The sequence below is a fragment of the Tamandua tetradactyla genome, chromosome 6 (assembly GCF_023851605.1).
Source record: "Tamandua tetradactyla isolate mTamTet1 chromosome 6, mTamTet1.pri, whole genome shotgun sequence".
Lineage (NCBI taxonomy): Eukaryota > Metazoa > Chordata > Mammalia > Pilosa > Myrmecophagidae > Tamandua > Tamandua tetradactyla.
This window is the reverse complement of record NC_135332.1, coordinates 30,736,987-30,753,006: the sequence shown is the minus strand read 5'-3', so window position 1 is coordinate 30,753,006 and position 16,020 is coordinate 30,736,987. Positions and strand designations below refer to the sequence as shown.

At 57.0% G+C, this 16,020-nt stretch overlaps 1 protein-coding gene across 1 annotated transcript; it reads right to left on the bottom strand.

Annotated features, from left to right (window-relative positions):
- Positions 1-964: 964 nt before the first annotated feature.
- NXPH3 (neurexophilin 3) lies at positions 965-7,095 on the bottom strand. The gene is made up of 2 exons (XM_077163061.1): positions 6,911-7,095; positions 965-4,446 (listed from the first exon to the last, which is right to left on the bottom strand). Exons 1-2 carry the CDS (start codon positions 6,962-6,964, stop codon positions 3,742-3,744), a joined length of 759 nt encoding a protein of 252 aa, XP_077019176.1. The 5' UTR covers positions 6,965-7,095; the 3' UTR covers positions 965-3,741.
- Between the last annotated feature and the right edge of the window lie 8,925 nt (positions 7,096-16,020).

Genomic DNA, 16,020 nt, shown 5'->3' with positions numbered 1-16,020 from the left:
GCAGTACCACAAGACTCAGTCTTCGGAAGTAACATTTCTCTCTCCCACTCCCAGCCATGACATTGGATCACTTCCCAACACAGAGCAACTGGTCCCCCACACTCCCTACACATATCCACTTGATGACCCGGGTGCCTGGTCACCCCCTGAACTTCAGGTGCTTCTACCCCCATAAACGCCCTCCCCCAAGGGTTCCATCCTCACCCACCCACCCTGTGCATCTCTGAGCAATGGGCTTCGCCACAGGAGCCTGTCACATGCAAGGTCACCAGCATTTCTGCCAAGGATGGGAAGGGGGTGACTCAGTTCCCGCTTGCTCATCCCGAGAAGAATGGGCGGAGGGGTGGGGGAGAAGGAAGGAGGAAGGGGGGACCCAGACTCCATTCACTTTTGCCTTAAGCTTCACCAAGAGAAAGACTCAGCATTGCTGCCAGTTGACCTAAGATTTATTCCCTCTTGTTAGGGTCACAGACTGCTGGGAAGATTCACCCCAAAAGAGATGGGAATGTTGAAACCCAGGCAGCACCTCTGTGCAAAACTGAAAGACAGAGGCAGCCTCCAGGTGTTCTGAGGTTTAGGAAACAAGTTCTCCTCCCTTCATCCATATTACAGTGCCCGCCCTCAGGGAGGCCCCAGTCTCATGACGGAGGCACAGACCCTGGCCCCAGGGCTCCCCAGTCTGATGGGGAGAGAAAGACCTTGTCCTCAAGGAGCCTTCTCAGTCTGGTAGAAGAGGCAGGGGTCGGTGGCCTCTTAGCCAGAGGCCATTAGATGGACATCTTACACTTGTGAGAATCAAGGGAGCACAGGAAGTATTTGGGGATGGCAAGAATAGCGGGGACCAGAGGGCTATTCCAAAGAACTAAGATTAGGAAGAAATCTGTTAGCAAGATCCTAGCCGAGAAGGGCAGCGAGGTGGGGGTTGGGGTGGGGTTGGGGGTGGTTGCTGGGGAAAGCAGGAAAGGAAGGGCAAGGCAGCAGAGTGTGTGCACGGGTGAAATGAATTTATTAAGATGGACTCACCCCCTGTGCAGGCAGAGCTATGTGCCAGGCAGGCCAGGCCCTACAGCTGTCATAGCATCTGGCTCTCCACAGGAGGAGATGAGCCAGAGGGGGGCGGGTCAAAGTGCCCCTAGGTCCTGTCAAGGGTTCAGCCAGGCCAAACAGGGGAGCGCACTCAGACCACCAACCCTGAGGCTTCCTCCTTCTCCCTGTGTTCAGGGGGCTGCAGGAGGTGCTCTGGGATGGTGTCTGCTGGGCGTCCACAGGGTGGGAGCCCTTCAGATTCCAGCATCCCCAGACCACCCACCTCCCCTTAGCAGGCCCAAGTCACCTGTCCCTAGAGTGGGGAGAAGTGGCATGGGTGGGTAGGTGGGCATTTGCTGGTGTGTGTGAAAATACTCAAGAGTTGGCCCCAGGAAGCATGGTTCAGGGGAAAGAGGCTGGAACAGGAGGGAGCGCTCGAGTCACTTGCTTGTCCTGGGTAACTTCACGCAGTATGGGCGGCAGCAAGGTGGCTTCTAAGACCCCGTGTGGCTCTGCTTTGCAGCGTGTGAGGAGTTCTAGCCCTTGCTGAGCTCCAGGGGAGGAAGGCGGGCGGTGGGGGGAGGCTAGGGTGGGGAGACCACCTTAGAATCATGCTGGGACATTCCTCACAATGACTTCCCAGCCAAAAAGGACCCAGGGGACCTGAGCGCTGCCCTGCCTAGAGAGCAGAGCTAGAATGAACTCCAGCAAGAGGGCTGTGATTTTGGCAGTGGGGGCTTCACCTTCCCCCTCTAACTTCCAGGCAAAGCACCGCCAATAGCCATCCATTCTGAGGCCCCTCTCCTATCTGGGGGTGAAGGGACTGGCTCTTTTCAAGCTCCCTTATGTCCCCCCCACCCCAACCCCGGCCTGCTTCATCAGTTGTGTATGGCCAGATTGAAAACGCAATACCCCTGATTCTCAAAAAGGACCCCACTTCATGAGGCTTCTCCGGGAGAAGCAGATGGAAATGGCAGCTGGGACACAGCATCAGAGGTGTCTCTTCCTTCTTAGTAAGCCAGAGCCAGAAGGAACTTAGAGGTCATCTGAGTGGCTCTCAGAGGGTGGTCGCTAGACCAGCACCATCAGCCTCCACCTGAGCACTCACTCATTAGAAAAGCAAATTCTTCAGCCCCACCCCAGACCTACCAAATTAGAAACTGGGGTGGGGCCCAGCCATTTGTGTTTCAACAAACCCTCTAGGTGATTCTCATGCCCATTTATATCTGAAAGCCACTGGGCTGGGCAAGTGGTTTTATAGAGGAAGAAACTGAAAGAGACACGTAGAGGAGAATGGACTTGCCCAAGGCCACAGAGTACATAATGACAGAGCTAGGATCCCAGCCAGTCCTCCGGTCACTGCCCCGCAGAGCTCACCCAGATGGTGATGTGTGGAGGGCTATAAGGGACACCCTTACTTGGTTCCATCACCTGCTAGCTGGTCCTCTCTGAGCTGCTTTTGCAGATGCCACCCACTCCTCCCAGTGTCAAACGCAGCCGCTCTCGGCTTTGAAGGCGACTGGAGAAGGAAGCCCCAGGGCCTTTGGGGAGCCTCAGCTCCACCTCCAGGAAGCATCCTGCTGCCATCGGAGAAATGGGAGAAATGCCGGCTGATCACCCTGGCCCTGGCGCTTCCCCTGCACAACTCAAATTCAGTGCCCCGGAAAGCTTTATTCCCTGCCTCAAGAACAAAACTCTGCAAACAGAAGTCAACAATCAAGATGATTTCACAAGACTTCCCTTCCCCCCTCCCACCCACAGATAGGAAGAAACAGGCCCAGCAGCCCAGGCCAGCCTCGCCCAGATCCAAGCTGCTGAGAGCCCCACAGGCCAAGGGGGAGTCACCGTCCCTGTCCTGGGAGAACTGAGAGGCAAGGCCGGCTCTAGCGGGGCTGTGCACTGAGATGAGAAAGCTCCCAGTGAAGCCAGCGGGGGGTGCAGTCGTGGAGGGACACAGGGTGCACAGGTGGGCGTCCACCCTTGGCCTCTGGTGCCGGGAGGATCACAATTGCTGTCTCAGCTCAAGGATGGGTGTGCCATTAGCAGAGGGAGGGTGACAGTGGGGCACACTGGTAGGAGAGGGGATTTTGGAGAGGGCTGGCCTGGCTGGGACAGATGGTCTATTGATCAAGACATCAAAGACCCCAAGGGTCACCACTTCAGCCTCATTCCATGTTCAGTCCAGAACAAGTGGCTGAGGCCTGCCCACTGGGCTGGGCTGGAAGGTTCCTCCTTCCACACCCCTCGGCTCACCCCTAGCTCCCAGGAATCCTTGTCTCAGCCATCCTGGGTGCCCACGTAGAGTCCACACTGAAGACACCCCTCCTCTTTTTGTCGTTGTCCTTTCTCAGGATGGCAGGACAGGAGCCGAGGTTTTAGGCTCTTCTCCATGACTTGATCTGCAGCTACCCTGGTCCTCTTGCCCCAGGAACCTCCTGGACCAAGAGGCTGCCTGGTGAGGCTGCACAGGGACCCACTCCTCTTCCAGTGCACCTGTCTGCTGGTCGCTCCAGAACCTCAGGAGGGGCCCTGCATTTGGGACCCCTTCCCTGCCACTTGAAACTTGACCCTGGCCCCACTTGGCCTCTCCTCCTCTCCATCTCCCTCCCTGCCTGAGGCCCCTCCCCTTCCCTGCCCAGTGTCCAGACAGATGGCCTCCTGCATGGGCAACCCGGCCCTTCCAGCCCTGGCCTGGCCTCTGTGCCCTGCCCAGGGTCACCCGGAAGGGTAGTAGGGGGTATCGCTATGGTAGTTGTAATCTGGGCACACCTTCTGGACCAGCCGATAATCCGTGCTGTAGAAGGCGATATAGACGCAGACGACTTTGAAGGGCTGGGAGCAGCTCCAGGTGGCTGAGCTCTGAGCATGGTCTCGGGAACAGGTCTTGGCTGGGTCGTGGGTGCAGAGCGAGGTCCGGCGGCCCCTTTCCACCTTCTCCCACTCCATCCGGCAGTTGAAGATTTTGGAGGCCTTGGCTTCAATGAAGATCTGCTGCTCCTGGTGGAACTCCACAGCTTTCCCGGGAGGTACAAGGCTGATGGAGATGTTGCCCTGGCCTGTGGCATTGTGTCGGAAGTGGACGCTGAAGGTCCCGTTGCCATGGTCCACAATCTTCCCTGTGACAAGCAGGTTCAGGGCCACCGTCTTGATGTTGGAGTAGAAATCACCCCAACCAAAGATTTTCTTCATTTTGGTTGAGGATGGGGGGCTGTGGTTGGGGCGGTTGGGTGGCTGCCCCAGGACCCCCCATGCCTCCCCGGGTGGGGCCAGGAGCCCTAGAAGGGTGGAGTTGGCCATCAGGCGGGACTTAGGTGAGATGTGGCCTCGCTTTCGAGGCACCCGGGGCCGGGGCTGGCTCTCGTGATCATCATGCTCGGGGTCCTCTGAGCCTGGGGGGGCCTCGTCCTGGCCACAGATGACCTATGGAGGGAGTTGGGAGCACAGTGAGAGCCCTGTCCCCAGAGGACCCGGGAGTTCTGGGCCACTGCTTTCCATAACCAGCATCATATCTGTCCCCATCCCTTCCACTTCGACTTGGTACCCAGGAGCCCTGCTCTTATCCTGGGTCAGTTGTGCACTGGGCTTATTCTGCAGTCCCATCTCCTGAGCTGATGAGGTCATTCCCAGTTCCTCACCCTACTGTTCTGCCTCTGGCCTCTCCTCAAGGTCTGGAAGGATAGTTGAGAATTTTCTCCACTAGACCTCAGCACCAGAGACACTCAGAGCCCCCTGTGTGATGGGAAAGGCCCAGCTCCTGATCACGGGAGAGCCCTTTGTCTGATAGGAGAGGTGAAGTTCCTGCCTCTGTCAAATTCCCAGGCTGATGGGAGACGCTCAATCTCTGCCCTCAAGGAGCCGTGAGTCAAATAGAGGAGCTCCACCCTATCCTGGGAAAGTCCCCAGTTCAATAGGGGAGGTAAAGCCCCTGCCTTTAGGGTTCCTGGTTCTGATGGCTGGGATACCACCCTCATCCTAGGATGGTTTCTACCTTCAGACCCAGAGAGAACCAGCACTACTAGAATAAGAAAATGGAACCCAGTGAAATTCAATCCAAATGCAATTTAGGTTTTGGTAGGAAGACTAGAGTGTCACCTGGAGGGAATTCAACACCCAGTATGGCCAAGGGTGTGGAAAGCCGGACATCCCTCCGGAACACTGATGATGGCATGCTAAGACTTCGCTTGCATTTTGGAGTAGGAGTTCTTATGATTCTTGCTTTATGGATGAGGATACCAGGGCTTAGAGGTCACCTCCCTATAAGGCCAAGGTCACATATGGACCAGGTCAGCCCTCCCATAACACCACATACTCCCAGACTCTGAGGCCAGAAGTGTCCTTTTAGAGGGGTTTTATCCAAGCCCATTCCCACCCAGAATCTCCTGAAAACACCCTGCCAAGGCTTATCCTGCTTCTGTAGGCTCATCTATGGCAACAGGCAACCTCTGGGGGCTTCCTGGAGGAGCTGTGGAGAGGACCAGCAGGAAGGGCCTGACTGAACCCAGACACGGGAAGGCTCTTGAGGCCACTGGGGAGTTTACAAGGTCTCCAGAGGACAGCTACCCAGTGTGTGTTTGCTCAGCTTTTGGAAGAGAGCTGTGGCCCTATGTGCCTGTTACCAGCACCAGGGGCACCAGCTCGTAGCTAGGGCAGCATCTGGAGTTGATGACCCATGGGTTGGGGTGTGGATGCCCAGTGAGCTCGGGACGGAGGGCTCCAAAGGAGTTTTCCTCGTGGTTCCTGTTCTGGCCCTGGCCATTCCAGCCTCTGAATCACACTCAAGTGTGAAGGACCCAGGGTCTGGGTGGGGTGGGGTGGGCTGGGGTGGGGGGCAGCCAAGAGAGGAGGCAGCAGAGAGCTGGGATCAGGGCTCCCAGCTCCAGACCTGTGAGCACTTAGCCCGGGGGTGGGGTGGGGGTGGGGTGGGGGTGGGGGGTGTCCCAGCTGAATAGCTGGAAGAGAGGGAGAGGGGAGCCAGGTGGGAATGTGAGAAGGGAAGGCTTCCTGCATAAGATGGGATAAGGACAGAGGCAAAGCAGACTATTGTTTTGAGGGAAGATGCAAATCCAGATGTGAGACTGGGTTCTTCTCCCAGACAGGATTGTGTGTGTGTGTTGGGGGGGGGGGTTGGGGGCGGCGAGGGCGGTGGGCGGGGGAGATCGGCGGGCGCTGGTTCGGAAGGGAGTTAAGCCCTGGGCTGGGCCGGGGGTGGGGTTCCTGGGCGTTCTGGGCCGCGGGGAAGCCGCGGGTGAGCGCACCGGGAACAGGCTCAGGGCGCTCGGCTCAGCTGCCGCGAGCGCCCGGGGCGGGAGCCGCCTGCCCGGGTCCTGTGGGGCTCGGGCTGCGCGCAGCCGGGAGAGAAGAGGAAAACAACAGGCGGGGAGGGAGGGAGCCGGAGGGAGGGCGGGAGGGACGCGGGGCCACCGCCCCCCTTCCTGCCACGACCGGCTCTGCGTGCTGGGGGAACAGAGCCCGGGGCTCTCTGGCTCCACGAGGTCAGGGGAAAGGCCCACGCCCCCTGACCTGGCAAGTCACGAGCTCCACACCCACCCACCCCCCAAACCCTCTCCGTGAGTCCCGGGGCGCCGGGCAGGGGTCTGTAACCCTGGCGACCCGAATCCCGGCCTTTTCCCAAGTGCCTGTCGCACCTCCCGCCACCAGCGGCAGAGTGGGTGGGCCAGCCCAACACCCTCTGCCCCGCCCCTATTAACCCTTTCGGTCTAGTCTCCGGTCTCGGACCCGCCTTCTCCCCCAGCCTCCAGCCTTCCCCTCCAGCCCTGGGATGTTGGGGGGAAGGGAGAAAGTTTCTGGGCTCGGAAGCTTCCCGCGCCCTCCCCCAACCCTCCGGGCCCCCACCCCTCCGCCCAGCTCCCTGCGGACCACTCACCAGATAGAGGCTGCCCTGCACTAGGAACACGAAGCAGCAGCGAGTCAGTTGCATCTTCTTCCTTTGCTCCCGTCCTCTTGTCGCTCCTATTTTCGTTTTGGAGTCCCAGGCCCGTCTCACCCCTGCTCCTTCAGGCTCACTGTCCCAAGCTCCGGTCCCCTGCTGCTCGCGGCCCTCCCCTCTGCCAGTCGCCCGGACCGACCCCGCCCCCTTCGGTCCAGCTGTGCAGCTGTCGCCCCCCTCCCCGGTCCAGCTGCGCGCGGCGCGGTCCCCACTCGAGATCCCAGATGGGCGCCCCGAGAGCCTCGAAGGACCCCAGCTACGCGGTGGCTCCGCTGCTCTAGATACGCGCCCGATGCCCCCCTCGGTCCAGCGGCGCGGCTCTTCCCCAGATGTGCTGGAGACCCGCGCGCGCGCCCGTCCCGGGTGCTGAGTCTCCAGACCAAACAGCCCCTCCCGCCCCGTCGCGGCGCGCCCCCTGGCGGACGCCCCTAGCGGCGCTGCGCCCCAGCCGCCCGCTCTCCGCGCAGCGCCCTGCCAGACTGGAGCGCTCCTGGTGCCCAGGCGGCTCCCGCTTCCTCGTCCCTCCCACCAGTGGCGGCGGCGGCGGCAGGTACTGTGAGCCCCGTCGGTACCTCCGGAGTTAACTCCTCCCCTGCCGGCCCGCAGCCGGGGGACCTAGGACGCTCGCTCTCCAGTCCGAAGAGGGCAAGCCGCAAGGGCAGCATAACTCTTGGGGAGGAAGGGAGAGGGTGATGGTCAGCAAGAAGGGACCCTACTTTTTCCATCCCTCTAGCAGGGCACCAATTCCCCCTTAGCAGACCTCGGCAGTCTTCGGCTCCACCCCCTCCCCCAAGAGATCTGGAATTTGGAAAGGTCATTTTTCCCCATTCTAATAGCTGAAAAAGAATGTCTTTCTTAATGTCAAAATAGCCTGTCCCCAAAGTCAGAAGTCCACTTTCTCTCTGCAAGACTTGTGTCTGTGCTGAAGGAAGTTCTTCTAGGTGTCTAGCTTTCACTCCTTTTGCTACAATGACAGGTGCTTTTCTCTTCTACTTTATTTAGAGGGACTGTGAAAATCCCCAGACCTTCTCAGTTCAATCTTTGTGACAGGAAGCTTTTGGCTTTCTCCAATCCCTGCCCTCTTCCCTGGGGCCCTGGGAAGAAGGAGGTCCACTAGGGACCAAGCTGGACTCTGAGGCTGGGGTTGGGAGGAAGCCTACTGAGAAGCTGGGGTGTGGGGTGGGCAAGGCCCCTCTGGAGGCTGTCCCTCTGTTCTTTACTACTTATCTCTCTCTGTCACCAGGCCCAGAGGTAGGCTTCCGTCCTCCTGGGGTCCCTGGTTATCTCAGGCCTCTGCAAACCTCCTGGGCAGGCAGGAAAAAGATGTTGATATGAGATTACCAAAGGTGGGGACCCATCCTCCATCACCCCTCCTCTTTATCTCCAGGTCTCCTTCCTGAAATTCCAGGGTTCCTTTAGTCTTTAGACAAATCAGAGGTCAGGTCTCAGTGCTCCTTGGAGGATGTGAAGGTGAGGACATACCTCAGGATTTGGAGTGGCCCCCAGCCTGAGCTGGCCCCATGGGGCGCAATTTGTGGGCACTGAGCTCTGTGGCCTTCTGAGGCCCAGCTCTGTCCCTGGCTGCAGGCCCCAGCGCACACCCAGCCTCCTCCCCCACCATCTGCCAGGCGGGCACGCGAGCAATGCAGATGAATCCTAATATCAGCCTGGGCCAAATGCGATGAGGGAGACTATTTTGCAGAACCCAGATAATGTCACCGAGCCCCCTGCATTCCCCAGGCACTGTTGGCCACCTCAGGGGTGCAGCAGCCCTTCCCTGGTGGGGAGGTGGGGGGGATGCCTATCTAGTTAAAGACCCCAAAGGCAGAAGAGGAAGGAACAGGTAATTTCTGGTCTGGCATCTGAGCCTGCCTGGGAGGAAGAAGCTGTCGGCCTGATGGCCTGAGCGTGGGCAGTTGGTTCACTGCCTGAGTGAGGCAGAGGCATAGCTGGGCCCACTCCTTGTCCATCTCCAGAAGGGCCTGTCCCCTGGAGAACAGTGTGGCCTAGTGGCAGGACCACAGGCTTCAGACTAGGTGGTCTTGGTTTCTGCCCCAGATCTAGCTGTGTGACCTTGGGCAGGTTCCTTCGGTTCTCTGATGCTAGTTTCCGGACCTGTTGTTGCTGGAACTAAATGAGACAAAATGTGCAAACAAAGTGCAGCACAATGGCTGGCGGGCATTCGTAGGAGTGCAATAAATGGAAGTTCTCACTTTCCCTCTTCCCACACATTTGCTCAGGCTGCTCCTCCTGCCAGACTTGCCCTCACTCCCCTCTTGGCCGTTCCTGGCGCTCACTTCTTTTTGCGCTGTGTGCTCATCCATCAGCCCCTGCCTGAGCATGTCCTCAGCGCCAGGCACCAGGCCAGTTATGGGATACAGAGATGGATGGGACACCAGCCCTGCCCTCAAGGATCTCACCTACTAGTGTGAGCAGAGACATGAAAATCAATAATTATATCACAGTGTGGTGAGTAGAACAACAGTTCCCTGCACAGGAATTACGGATGTACCAAGGAAGGTGGCGAGGGAGGGGTCAGGGGTGGCTTTCTGGAGGAGGTGATGCTGGCTTGTGAGGGGGAGTCAGCCAGGCAAAGGCAATTCCTGGCGGGGCGGGGGGGGGGGGGTGGGGACACTGAAAGATCAAAGTCTGAAGCTGGAACTGGAAGTGGTTTGCTATTCCTAGAGCAGAGAGGGGAAGCGGGGAGGCCGTTGCAGGAGGCTGTGATGGGGTCTGGTGGTTGAGACCTTTGTTTATGAGGAGTCTTTAGAGAGTTTTAAGGGCGCCGGTGATTACAGACAGATCTGCAGTTTAGATACCTTTTGGAGAATTCACTGGAAAGGGGAGAGAGTAGGGGGTGGGAGGGAACCAGTTGGGAGACGAATGCAGCAGCCTGGAGTAAGAGAGAAGGGGACCCTGAAGATATTGTCAGTCATCTGGATTTGGTTGCTGCTGAGATTAAGGAGGAAGGGAGAGGAGGGAGCTAAGCATGCCCTCCAGGCTTCTGGCTTGGGTGAGAGGCTGGCTGAGGTGAGGGCGGGCACTGCAGGTAGGGGGAAGAGGATGGGGTCTGGGGAAGGGTGGTGAGGTCAGCTTTGACTGTGTCAGATCTGAGTGCTGTTGACCATCCACGGCCAGCAGGAAGTCTGGCTTGGGATGCTGGAGGTGCGGAGAGTGCAAAAGTAGAAGGGGGCTTGGATGGAGGAGCCCTGGGCACCCCGGCATTAAGGGGGAGTGCAGAGGAAGAGCAGCCACAAAGGATCCTGGGGAGGAACAGGTAGGCAGGGGCAAGGACAGGTGAAACTGGTCCTGGAAGCTGCAGGACAGTGGGGTTCTCACACTTGAATGTGCCAAGAAGAGGGGGCCATTGTACAATAGGCAGATTCTAGGATTTCACCCCCAGAAGGCCTTAGTCTTAGGAGCCCAGGAATGTGTGCTTTTATAGCCCCTCCCCCTGACTGCAGGTGATTCTGATAGAGGTGGCCTCTGGCTCTCACCTTGATAAGCCCTGGTAGGAGGGAATGAGCCACAAGGCAAAGGAGCAGGGCTGCCCAGCAAGGGAGAGACAGAAAAGTGACTTCTGGGTTTGGATGCAATTTCTCTGGAGTTGTACCCTTTCGTGGTTCCTCCAGCTGTTCCCAGGACGGGAAGGCAGTCCTCAACCCCCATCAATTCTGCTGTGCACCAAGCGGGGCAACAGCTTTGTGGAGGTAGTGCTGGGACATGTCCCCCTGCCATTCAGGCCCTGTACCCCGCAAAGCCCCCCTCACAGTACCCTCTCTACCCAGTAGATGCTCAGTGAGAATGGACCTGTCCCACCCCTCAGCCCCAGCCTCCTCTGGGCCCCCTCACACCATGGGTGTGGGGTGGCCAGGATTTGCTTGGCTCCTCTGATGCTTCCACCTGCTTCAGCCTCACCCTTGCAAGAATCCTGCCTCTATTCACCACCACCATGCCCCGCCTTCGGCCCACCGCCACCCCCAGCCCCCGCAGTGCTGCAGGCAAACAACACAGTGGACACCTGATCAGTACTTATCGAATGCATGGGAAATGGGGTTCCTGGTGGTTTGAAAGGCAGAGAGTGAATGCCCTTGAGCCAGCTAGAGCAGAAAGGTCCGGGGAGAGAGGAGAGAGAAGATCATTATTTTAAATAATCTTTCAGTTTACCTGGCAATTTGCGATTTTGAAGTGTTGTGATGGAATAGAATGTGTGGGGTACAAGGGAAGCCCCAAGGACAAATCCCAGAGACATTAGTCTTAAATGTGTGGATCAGCCCAGGTGGGACGGAAGGAAAGAGCCTTCCAGGCAGAGGAAGCAACTCATACAAAGGCGAGAGATGAAAGAAAGCCTGGGGATGGGCTTCTGATGAGAAGGAGATGAAAGACTCATTTGTTCCACAAATAGTTATAGAATCTACTTTTATGTTGGGTCCTAGGCTGGGTGAGGGGATGTACCTGTGAAGGGAGAGACTGCGGTCCTCAACATTATGGGGGAATTTGGGCTGAGAGAGAGACAGAGTAAATAAACACATGAATACACGGGCTCTGAGATGCTGGTGAGTGATAGAGAGGAGAGGAACAACAAGTTCTGAGGGAGAGAGAGATGAGCGAAGAAGAGTCCTGATTCACCTGGGAAGGGTCAGGGAAGATTTCTGCAAGGCTGCAATATTTCATCTGAGATCCAAAAAATGAGGAGGGGTTGGCCAACCCTAGCACTGGGGGAAAAGCCTTCCAGGCCCATGAGGTCTGAAACCAGGAAGAGCTCAGTGCACTGGAGGAGCTGAAAGAAGCCAAGTGTACTGGGCAAGGGGAGAGTGACACAAGACAGCCGGGAGGTGGGCAGGGACTGGATGGCTCAGGGCTTTATGGGCCTGGAGAAAGATTTTGGATTTCATCCTGTGATTAAAGTTGGCTTTTGGCTTGCTGGCTTCCTTCCTTCCTTCTTCTTCTTCTTCTTCTTCTTTTTTTTGATTAGGAATCTTAACAGGGGTCAGCTTTGCACTTGAGAAGGATCACTCTGATGGTACTGTGGGGTGTGGGTTTGAGGGGTGGGTGAGATTGCAGGGCCTGGGAGATGATGGTGTCCTGAATTAGAGCAGAGGCAGAGGGGACAGTGAGGAGGTGATGGCCTTGCAAGACGTGTAAGGGTGGATGGAGAGGAGTTACACTCTCAGACGTAAGGGTTGAAGAGTCAAAGACGACCCCCAGCTCTCTGGGCTGGGGAGCACAAGATGAGGGGCACGTTTGCAGGAGAAGATGTGGTGCCGGGTACCAGAAGGTGGTGTGTAGGATGCTGGAGGATGCCCGGATGCAGTGAGCACTGGGCACAGGGGGGAGACTGGGCTGTAGGGATGAGACGGGTGGTGTAGGGGGAGCTTGCAAAGGCAGAGCACCTGGGAGGTAGTGGAATGGGGCTGCCAGGGCAAATCGTGTAGGAAGGAGTGAAGAAAGAGGTAAGCCCAGGGAGAAGAGGAAGCAGGGAAGGGGGGGTGGGGGTGGGGGTGGGAACCACGCTGGCTCAGGAGGCCCTGAGGGAAGCTGTCCACTGACATCCCGGAACTGTGCTCGCCTCAGGCCTTGAGAGGTCATTTTGTCTATTCCCCTGCCTTCTGCAGGACCTCACCAGCCAGAAGGGGCCTCTTCTGGCTTTAAAGGCTCCAAAATACTGTGGTAGCGTGGAAAGGGTGTGGAACGTGGAGCCCGGCAGATCTGGATCAGGGCTGGCTCTGAGCTCGGCTGCCTGGGTGCCTGGGACAAGTCTCTTGTCTTCTTTGGGCCTCAGCGACCCTGCCTGCTACCGGGATCATACTGCCCATCTCCTGGGGCGAGGCCTTGGTGAGTGCAAAAGCATCTGGCACTTCTCTGGGCACACAGTCCACTCTGGTGGTTTGTTTGCATTTACCTGGCAGAAAGTTCTTTGCAAATAGTGAAGCACTGAACAAGAGGAGTCTAACTGCATTCCTTCCTGCTACATTTCACAGCATGTTTGGAGATGAGAAGCTAGGAGGAGAAAATAGGGCCTGAGCAGGGCCGCTAAACTTGCAGGGCACCTGGCAGGGAACCAGCATCTGGCACCGAGACAGAGGCTGCCCCCTCGGCCACCTGTCGGCTGGCCCCAGGCCTCTGCGGTTAGCGCCAGCTCCGGCGGGGGGCGCTGGAGAGAGACCGCGGGGTGTGGCGCGTCGGAGGCGCGCGGAGTCAGCGCGCCACCTGGTGGACGCTTTGGGCACCTCCTGTGAAACTCAGCCCTCCGCGAGGGAGGGGACGCCCCGCCGCCCCGAGGGCGCTCCTCCTTCCACCCGCCGGCAGGTGCGGAGACCCTTTCGGCTCCCTAGGGCCGCGAGTGCAGAGACGCTTCTAAAAAGACTCCTCAAAAAAAAAAAAAGAAGAAGAAAATGAAGGGCGTTCGCTGCTGGGAGGCGCTGAATCGCGCTTGAGAGCTGCAACCAGACCACCTGGGTCCAATCCTGGACTTGCCACCGTGCCCTGGGCAAGTTAAGACCTTTCTGTGCCTCAGTTTCCTCATGGGAGTAATAACAGTTCCCACGTATAAGGTTTTGAGGACACCTTCTGGCATGCAGTAAGTGCTCAATAAAGGCTGGCTATGATTATATAACGCATTTATTTACTCATTTGGCGGCAGACATTGCAGCTTTGCTCCTCTCCAGTCTCGGCCACCCTGGCCGGAATTCAAGGGCACACGCCCCTCTGGACCCCGATGGACTTGGGCGCCAGATGGCGGCCACCTCCGGGAACGGAGGCTCCCACCTCGGAGCGCCCTTCCCAGGCCTGCCGGGTGCTCCGTCCCTCGCGTCCCTGGCGGGCCTGGGGCATCTCGCCCGGCCTGACCGCGCGCTCCCTTCGCCGGCGCGCGTCTCCTTTCAGGGGAGTCCTCTTGAGAGGCTCCTCCCCGGCAGGCGCCACTGGGCATCGCTGGGCGGCGGGAGTGGGGTGGGGGCGGCGGCCGACACCGTCACTGGGACCCCGGAGGATGAAGGGCTTCCCAGAGCAGAACTGACCTGGGCGTCTAATGGGGAGATGGAACCTAGGTCTTCTGACCCCAAAGCAGATCAGAGATGTAAGGCCCCCCCCCCCCCGGGGGAGGAGGGCAAGTGGGGGGGGGGTGGAGTGGGCACTGAGGAGGGCACAGTTAGGGGTGGAAGCCAAGTGAGACACCAGGAAGTTCAGAACAGAGACTTCCCGAGTTTTCTGTCAACATCCCCTGCCCCAGATGGGGTCATCATTGCTTCTGTTTGATGTTCCAGCACCACCCCACCCCACCCGCAAGATTTCAAGGGCGCCGTATAGGACAGTGCATGGGGGGAATGAACCAGGCTTGGGAGCTCTCACTACCGGGAAGGGGCCCCAGCCCAGCCCCACTCCTCTCCTTGGAGAGATCAGTTGAGCCAAGAAGTCTAAAATCGCACTTGTCATACCCTGTCTGGCAAAGTTGGAGCACCCCTGTGTTCCGACTCCATAGAGGGATCCCCCCACCCCACCCCCATCTCATTAGAATCTCTGGCTAGCTCTGCCTTTCACTGGAAATGCCTCCCTTCCATATCCAGCTGTGGAGAAAATCTAAGTCTCTCTCCCACCTTCTCTTGGCTCCATCCTTTCCTCCGTCCCACTGCCTGGGCTGGGTTCCGGGCCCCATAGTCCCTCCCTGGGACCCCTCGGCCCATGACTGGTCTCTCCCAACCATTCCTCCCCCATCCCCACAGTCAGAGGGCGATTTGTTTCTAAAACTTGATGGTGTCCCCCGCACTGCCCCAAACTAGCCAAGGCACACTGAGGGCACGCACTGCCCGTTACCGCGTCCTCTCGTTTTATCTGCACAACCCGGGGAGGTAGGGTCTGTTAACGCTACATTTTTTTAAAACTTTTTTTTGTGTGTGAAATATAACACATGTACAAAAAAAAAGCAATACATTTCAAAGTACATCACAATAATCAGTTATAGAAAAGATTTCAGTTTGGCATGGGTTACAGTTCCATAATTTTCGGTTTTTCCTTCTAGCTGTTCCAAGATACTGGAGACTAAAAGAAATATCAGTATAATGATTCAGCAGTCATACTCATTTGAGGAATCCTATTTCTGTTATGACTCTTCCTTCTTCTTTGTCTTTCTCCCATTCTTTAGCGCTACTTGGGTTATGCCCATTTTCACTTTTTTATGTTGGAGGACAGAATGAGATGGGCGATCGAACTAGTTAATGTTCTCGGGAAGCTGGGTCCTCTGAATTCCAGGATTCACCTGGTCCAGGGACCCATCTGGTGGTTGTAGGTTTCTGGAAAGTAATTTGTAGCATCTCAGATAGAGCCCTGGGTGTTATCACTGCGTTTTACAGATGAGTAAACTGAGGCTAGGATAGCCAAGGCGTCTTCCCCACCGACTTCCAGCGAGTACTCTTTGGAGCCGGGACTAAAGGCCACGTGGCCCCGCCTTCACCCACCACACCAGTGATCCTGACACGAAGTGTGTGTGGTGCGGGCTGTGAGAGCTCTTTTAAAATATTGTGCAGGCGATCATTTTACATTTTGGTAGAAATGTGCTTATTTTTAAGGATTTTCTTCTATTTATGGCAAAGAATACTGGTTTCCTATTTACGGAAATGATACAAACTGTCCCTTTAAAGTATCATTTATTGTAGTGAAAATAAAGGAGTTAATTGAAAGAAAAATACCAAGTACCTGATAACATAGGTGACGTGTGGATATGGAAAAATGAGTGTCAGGCAAATTCATTACGATACCCTGCTTCCCGGGAGAAAGTCCAAACTCTTTGGCTCCAAGTGCTCCAGCCCTGTTTATCTCTCCAGCCTGCCTCTCCCCTCTCCTGCCCTCCCCTCGCACCTCAGGCTGTGGCCTTGGCCCCATTTACAGCTCCTCAGACACAGCTGGCTTCCCGGCCTCAGGCATTTGTACTCACTGCTCCCTCCAGTACAAAGGCCCGACTTTCCCTTCCTTCTTTTTAAATTGTAGGTTTATAGAAAAGGCATGCAGAAAAGTACCGAGTTTTACTTGTACTTTTTCTTGTAACCATACGC